Genomic DNA, 8507 nt, shown 5'->3' with positions numbered 1-8507 from the left:
ATAAGTACAAATACACAGCAAGTGAATACATGTGTTACTGTGTAATATATGGTAAGTGGGACTCATATTGGGTTGACGGACACCCCCCCCCCCATAAGTACAAGTACACAGCAAGTGAATACATGTGTTACTGTGTAATATATGGTAAGTGGGACCCATATTGGGTTGACGGACACCCCCCCCCCCATAAGTACAAGTACACAGCAAGTGAATACATGTGTTACTGTGTAATATATGGTAAGTGGGACCCATATTGGGTTGACGGACACCCCCCCCCATAAGTACAAGTACACAGCAAGTGAATACATGTGTTACTGTGTAATATGTGGAAAGTGGGCCATCATATTGCCTTTGGGCCACCCCCCATGCAGTATAAGTACACACTGGTGAGAAGAGCGCTATCTATTGTCCAATACATGCATACACACTCATATGCTGTGTGAGTACTCAAATAGCCTGCCGAGCGACGGTAAAAAGTCGAGTCGGTCCCTCCTCCTGGATATACTGCCCACGAGTATGTTATCCCAATGGGAAGAATGTCCATGCCGGCAATAGGCGGCTTACCAAACTTTAAGTTTTTGAACTGGTCTCTGGAGGAATGCAAGGGGAGTTGTCAGGGGACTCTACACGCCTCATGAGACACTATTTTCGGATACTTGTTCTCCATTTTCACCCCTTTTCTATGGTTGTCCAAATATGAACTCAGACTTTTTCTGACTCTGGAGGAATGCAAGGGGAGTTGTCAGGGGACTCTACCCGGGTTATGAGGCACTATTTTCGGATACTTTTTTCCATTTTCACCCATTTTCCCTGGTTCTCCAAAAACTTGAATCTGACTATTTTGCCTGTGGAGGAATGGCATGGGAGTTGACAGGGGACTCTACCCGGGTTATGAGGCACTATTTTTGGATACTTTTTTACATTTTCACCCCTTTTTTATGGTTCTCCAAAAAGTTAACTCAGACTTTTTTCTGACTCTGGAGGAATGTAAGGGGAGTTGACAAGGGACTCTACCCGCCTTATGATGCACTATTTTCAGATACTTTTTTACATTTTCACCACTTTTGTCTGGTTCTTTTTATTTTTCTTTCTACCGGGGGCACTGCCCGGTCCTGGGTGCCCCCCGACGGCCTTTGTCCAGCCGTTCCCCCCCCCCAACTCGACCGTATATTAACGGATTTTGTCCATTTTTGCTGCGTTCTTCTGCTCTCACCTCACTGATCAAATGGCAAACGCAACCCGCCATCAGAGGGCCTCCGTCGGCCTCGTGCCGGTGCTCTGGCGGTCGGTTCCTCCGAACTGCGGGTTCTTCTCCTCTGACCTCACTGATAGAATGGCAAACGCGACCCACCATCGGAGGGTCTTCTCACCCGGTCCACGTGCCGGTGCTCTGGCTGTCGGTTCCTCTGGCTGTCGGTTCCTCCGAACTGCGGGTTCGACTCTGATGGCCGGGAGGGTGTGCTGCGTGGGGGTAACCCTGCATGTCTCTTACCTCCGGGCCGACCGATATGAAGCGTTTCCAAGACGAACCGTCTGACTCAGTGGTCCCACCACGGGTTCCGCAGCGGGGTGGAAGTTCCACCTCCCCACTTCGCCGCGGAGTGCCAGGCAAACATCAGTTTCTCTAATCCTCCATTGTTGCATAGCGGCCTTAGTCGGCTGCGGCATTCAGCAATTGGCCTTGCTCCGGGCACCAGTTCCCTCGGGGACCACGGCTCGGTGGCTTCACATAATATAGCAGCCTCCGGTAGTGAGACCCCTGAATGCCAGAAGACCCGTGCATCCGTCTACAATAAGCTGAAAGCTAATCTGGCTAAGGACTGGCCCTCTCCCCCAAATCACTGGTCCACTGGGAAGGGACGGGGGAATACCATGCGTGAAATCACGTTGCCTCAAAGCATGGAGACGTACATTCAGACATACAGGGATCATTGTGAGGGTGTCGCACCGACAGTAAAACGGAAAGAAAATTGTCTGTCCAATGTCAGCCGGATAAAGAACTTCCTCATATTCATGGCCCATGGTGTTAACCGGCTGTCAGATTGGCTGTCCCTAAAAGACACAAAGAGGGTCCGTGGCTGGAGCGAGTATATTGTAAAGTCGGGCCGGGCAGTCACAACATCGCTGTTGTTCCTGAAGAATGTGAACCATTTCCTGAGGTACTTGTCTGAGTCAAAGCTCCGGGGGTGCAGGCTCACCCAGTTTGATATGACCCACATCATCAGAGAGGTGAAAGCTAACATGAACGACTTGAAAAAGTCTGTCACTGTCGCGCATCCCTGATCTCCTTGACCTGATGGCTTGCAATCCGACCTCAATCACCCAGTACCTGCTATATGGCTATCTAACCCTCCATTGGAGCCTCCTCTATGGCCACCGTCCGGGTGCGTACGCAAACATGACCAACACTGAGGATGACTGATTCTACGCGAATATGCCTGGAATAAAGGAGGGATTGAAGATCCGCTCCATGTTCAGGGTGGCAGCAGCTACAGCAGCATCATCGGAAGGAGTTCTACCGCCATCAGATACCTCCGAAGAGTGTAATTAGGACACACCCTCTGATCCCCCTTTTTAAAAAGGGGGACCACCACCCCGGTCTGCCACTACTTCGGTACTGTTTCCGAATTCCACGCAACGTTGATGAGACGTGTCAACCATGACAGTCCCCTCAACACCCAGAGCCTTCAGCATTTCTGGGCGGATCTCATCCACCCATGGGGCTTTGCCACTGTGGAGTTGTTTGACAACCTCAGTGACCTCCGGGAGAATGGTGTTGATCCCCCGTCATACTCCAGCTCTGCCTCTAACATAGAGGGCGGAGTTGTCGGGTTCAGGAGTTCCTCAAAGTGTTCCTTCCAACGCCCTAACACTCCATCAGTTGAGGTCAACAACGTCCCATCCTTACTGTACACAGCTTGGATGGTTCCCTGCTTCCCCCTCCTGAGGTGTCGGACAGTTTTCCAGAACAACTTTGGTGCCGCCCCCGAAAGTCCTTTTCCATGTCTTCTCCGAACTTCTCCCACATCCGCTGCTTTGCCTCGGCCACGGCTGAGGCTGCTGCCCTTCGGGCCTGTCGGTGCCTTGCAACTGCCTCCGGAGTCCCCCGGGATAACAAATCCCTGAAGGCCTCCTTCTTCAGTCGGACGGCTTCCCTGACCACCGGTGTCCACCAGGAGGTTCGAGGGTTACCGCCCCTTGAGGCACCTAAGACCTTGAGACCACAGCCCCCCCCCCCCCCCACACACACACACACATTTAGCATGGTTTGAGAAACAACTCCGTGTTACAGGACGGGTGGTTTGCAGACTCTTTGCACGGAGCAGCACAAATATGAAGTCAACACATATTGACCCTGAATATAGTCTATGTTAAGAAGGAGAAAGGTTTTAACATATATGTAGAATTTAGTAAACATATGACAAATATGTGAGGGTGACGAAGTCAGAGCATCGTCCTCTGAGCCGGGGCCCAATGTAACCCCTGCGTGTATCTGACACCTGAACATATTACTAACATCAAATAAAGCACTGAATTACTCAAAGGAACACTTTCAATATTTACTATTTTAAGATGTTTATGTCTGTTTTGCATTAACTTGACATTGCCTTCTCAGAACCTCCCATTCCAAACAACATATTTGTGATTGGCAGATGACCTTTAATGAATTTACAATGAGCTCCACGGAGGAAGAAGGACGGTGATAAAAGCAGCTTCACAGCTTCATGTTCACTGAGAAGCTGTCTCTGTCTGTACGTGCTTCATCATATCTACATTAATGTTATATTAATGTTTCACCAGCTGGATTCAGGTCAGTTTCTCCTCATGTTCACTGAGATGCTGTCTCTGTCTGTACGTGCTTCATCATATCTACATTAATGTTATATTAATGTTTCACCAGCTGGATTCAGGTCAGTTTCTCCTCATGTTCACTGAGATGCTGTCTCTGTCTGTACGTGCTTCATCATAGCTACATTAATGTTATATTAATGTTTCACCAGCTGGATTCAGGTCAGTTTCTCCTCATGTTCACTGAGATGCTGTCTCTGTCTGTACGTGCTTCATCATATCTACATTAATGTTATATTAATGTTTCACCAGCTGGATTCAGGTCAGTTTCTCCTCATGTTCACTGAGATGCTGTCTCTGTCTGTACGTGCTTCATCATATCTACATTAATGTTATATTAATGTTTCACCAGCTGGATTCAGGTCAGTTTCTCCTCATGCTCACTGAGATGCTGTCTCTGTCTGTACGTGCTTCATCATATCTACATTAATGTTATATTAATGTTTCACCAGCTGGATTCAGGTCAGTTTCTCCTCTTGTCTCGTGTTCACTGTGATGATTGTCTGCAGGTTTATGACTCATTTCACATATATGCCATATAACCACTCTTTAATAATTGTTATTTGCTCATGTCTGCTCTGAGATTATGTTTCTCTGTTTTCATGATTAATCATATATTAACATTCTTTAAATGAATGTTATAAATATTAATGTTGTGTGTATATTAACATTATGGTCTAAACAGGTGCATTCAGGGCAGTTTCTCCGCCTGCTTCGTGTTCACTGTGATTATCTTTCTGCCTTTCCTGATTCATTATAAAACAAAAAATACATGAACTTTATATTAATGCTGTATATATTAATGTTATATAAATTGAAGTTAATGTTGAAACAGGTGGAGTCAGGTCTGTTTCTCCTCATGTTTCTCGTGTTTCGTGTTCACATACATTCGATGGTTCACTGTGTCGATGCATAATGTTATTAATGTTTCACCAGCTGCATTCAGGTCAGCTTCTCTTCTTCCTTCGTGTTCCTTGTGATGATGTTAGTTTAATATTTCACTTATAAATGTTATTTTGAAGTCATATGTATTAATGTTCTTTACGCTGTGATGTGTCTGCTTCTTGATGAATAGGTGCATTCTGGTCAGTTTCTCTTTAAGTTCCCTGTGATGATGTTTCTGTGTGTTCATGATTCATTATAAATATCCTTTAAATTGTCGGTAATGACATTATTATGTGTGTGTTACTGTTATGTAATAACATGATTGTTTAACAGGTGGATTCAGGTCTGCTTCTCCTCATGTTTCGTGTTCATTGCGATGATGCTTTCGCCTGTTTCTGATTCATGATAGATATTTATCATTGACTTATACATTAATGTTAAAGCAGATATTTTAGTATCTGATTAATTAACTGTGAATTCATATTCTATGAATACACGTTTTAAATATGAATGTTAAATAAATGTGTGCTAAATATTCCAGTTTCATTGTTCCTACTGTATATGTCAATGTGATATAAACTAATGTTATATCCTTTATTTAAATGTTTTCATAAATAATGTCAACAGGTTGGTTAGATTTGACTTATTGCTGTTGTTGTTGTTGACCTGAGGTCACAGCGTGTTGTTTGTTGGGGTCTCCTCATGACGTCAGCAGGGTTTAACGTGACCTCGTCTCTGACGCTGGTCGGTTTCTCCTCGCTGTCTGGCCACAGCTCGCTCTTATTCTTCGTGTTTTTGTTGCTGTACCTCTTTGTGTTGTTCAGTGACTCTCTGGTGATTTATATCATCTGTTCGCAGCGAGCTCTTCACCGGCCCATGTTTGCCTTCGTGGCATCAGTTCTGCTGAACTCTGTCACAGCCAGCACACTGACTTATCCTAAACTTCTGTCAGACCTGTTGCTGTCCGGCGCCGGCTTGGTGCAGGTGTCCCGGACTATGTGTCTGTGCCAGAGTTTCTTTGTTTCCTCTCTTGGTGGAGCTAGCTTCATGCTATTGTCGGCCATGGCCTTTGACCGCTACCTGTCCATCTGCCACCCGATGCACTACGTTGTGCTGGTAACTCCTGCCAAGGTGGTGCTGATGCTGCTTCTCTGCTGGATGCTGCCCTTCATTGTAGTGGGAGTCTCAACACTGCTGGCGAGCCGCTTACCGCTCTGCAGGGCGCAGCTCAACAGGGTCTTCTGCGACATCTACAGCATTGTGAGCCTGAGCTGCAGTGGTGCTGAAGCGCAGCTGAGTGGAATATACAGTCTGCTGTTCACAGCAGTTATCATATTCCTTCCCGCCGCCTTCGTGCTCTTCTCCTACGCTAGGATCCTCTTCATCTGTCTGCGGCGCTCACGTAGCTTCAGCAGCAAAGCTCTACAAACCTGTCTTCCTCACCTGCTCGTCTTCTTTAACTATTCCATCAGCATCTCCTTAGATCTGCTGCTCCGCCGCCTGCAGAGCAACAGAGAATCTGACTCCACCCTCATCACCTCCATCCTGATGATGCTAGTACCCACTGTACTGAACCCCGTGGTGTACGGACTGAAGTTAAAGGAGGTGTTCACGCATGTGGAGAGGCTGCTGAGGTGTCGCAGAGACAGCTGATCCCAACACTGTTTGATTGCTGTGGAGGCTATTTTTATATAACATTAGAAAGACTGATTCTTATTATTACATTATACGCTTATTGTGCTAATTGTATGTTGCTGTGACTTTGAGATAAATAGACCTTTTTAGCTTGCAATACTAAAGTACAGGGACGTGCACAGACATTTGGAGGGGCTATTGCTCTAAACTGAAAAAGGGCCTCCCCTCCCGAAAAAAAACACAAGACCTTTTGAAAATTCTAACTTGTTAATGTAAAAGGTTAATGAAATAAAAACACAACACTCATTGCAAGTGACACTCAGTTGACTTTTATGTCCAACTGCTAAATTCGTTATTCAGCCTGTGTTCAGTTCAGCCTCTCAAATGTGCTCTGAACTGGAGGCTTGGGGTTAGCCCCCAACAGAACATCAACTTCACTCAGCACAGATACAGGCTTTGCATTTATCAATGATTTTTTAAATTAGTGTACTCCAATGTATGTAGTTGCTTGACATAATCACAGGGCTTCACCTGAAGCTGCCCTGCTGGCACCTTTTACCCAGCTCTGCAAAGTTGCAGTCCTTTTAGCTGCCTCCTTCAGATATCTCTCTCTCTGCTTCAGTCTCCTCTTGAAGGCATTCTTAAGCACAGAAATGTAACTTTAAGCTATGCATAAAATAACCAAACGATTATTACATTAACTAATTTGAACAGTAATTCACATCATCATCTCAGAACAAAATAAGCTAAGGCAACTACTTGCATTCAGTGACTTGATTTTTTAAATGAAAACCAAGGATATCTTTTGTTTTGCGGTCCATATATCATTACAAATATCTAATGTTAGTAACAATTAAAGAAAGAATGGGGACAATTCTGTTTTAATGTAGTTTGACCGTTGTAACTGCTGTGCAGACATGCTGATAAAATAGGGCTTCTAACTAATTACCTTAAATAAACTCACTTAATTTCATTAATGAAACCAGTTCAATACGCATTATTATTATTCTTTATGAGCACAGTAACGGTAAGGTATCTAATTACTTATTTATCTAGTATTTCATCACTTAATAACAGAGATGGTCAAACTGAAGCAGAGACATTGCAGAAATCCTACAATGAAGCGGGAAAGTGAAGTGTTCTCTGTGAGAGGGCTATCAAGAAAAGAGAGCGAGCGGTGAGGGAGTTTACAGATGAAACGACACAGAAAGACAGAGTTCGAGGAGGGGTGAAGACCACAGCGGGCAAACTCAGGGGACCGGGCTCGAGGGCGAAGACCGGACAGCTCCGGAGGCCGGGCAGGAGCCGGTGTCGGCCAGATCCCCCACGGAAGAGGACACAGTGCCCGGCAGGACCCCTGGCAGGAGAGCAGTCAGCCAACGGGACAAGACATGGAGTTGGCAGGACCCCCGGCAGAAGAGTAGTCTGCGGGACCTCCAAAGGCTCAGGACATGGGGTTGGCAGGACCCCCGGCAGAAGAGTAGTCTGCGGGACCTCCAACGGGACAAGGCATGGAGTTGGCAGGACCCCCGGCAGAAGAGTAGTCTGCAGGACCTCCAACGTCACAGGACATAGGGTTGGCAGGACCTCAAGCGGAACCTCCAACGGCACAGGACATGGGGTTGGCAGGACCCCCGGCAGAAGAGCAGTCTGCGGGACAAGACATGGAGTTGGCAGGACCCCCGGCAGAAGAGTAGTCTGCGGGACCTCCAACGGCACAGGACATAGGGTTGGCAGGACCCCCGGCAGAAGAGTAGTCTGCGGGACCTCCAACGGGACAAGGCATGGAGTTAGCAGGACCCCCGGCAGAAGAGTAGTCTGCGGGACCTCCAACGGCACAGGACATAGGGTTGGCAGGACCCCCGGCATTAGAGTAGTCTGCGGGACCTCCAACGGCACAGGACATAGGGTTGGCAGGACCCCCAGAGGAACCTCCAACGGCACAGGACATGGGGTTGGCAGGACCCCCGGCAGAAGAGCAGTCTCCGGGACCTCCAACGGGACAAGACATGGAGTTGGCAGGACATCCGGCAGAATAGTAGTCTGCGGGACCTCCAACGGCACAGGATATAGGGTTGGTAGGACCCCCGGTTGAAGAGTAGTCGGCGGGACCTCCAACGGCACAGGACATAGAGTTG

The 8507-nt window shown here is 47.0% G+C and overlaps 1 protein-coding gene across 1 annotated transcript; it reads left to right on the top strand.

Moving 5' to 3' along the window:
- Window positions 1-5436: 5436 nt before the first annotated feature.
- Window positions 5437-6387, top strand: LOC117558108 (olfactory receptor 6N2-like). Its single transcript, XM_034234094.1, has one exon. It carries the CDS (start codon window positions 5437-5439, stop codon window positions 6385-6387), a length of 951 nt encoding a protein of 316 aa, XP_034089985.1.
- The last annotated feature ends 2120 nt before the right edge of the window (window positions 6388-8507 follow it).

This window comes from Gymnodraco acuticeps, unplaced genomic scaffold, assembly GCF_902827175.1.
Source record: "Gymnodraco acuticeps unplaced genomic scaffold, fGymAcu1.1, whole genome shotgun sequence".
Lineage (NCBI taxonomy): Eukaryota > Metazoa > Chordata > Actinopteri > Perciformes > Bathydraconidae > Gymnodraco > Gymnodraco acuticeps.
The sequence above is the reverse complement of the archived record's forward strand: the minus strand, read 5'-3'. Positions and strand labels throughout refer to the sequence as shown.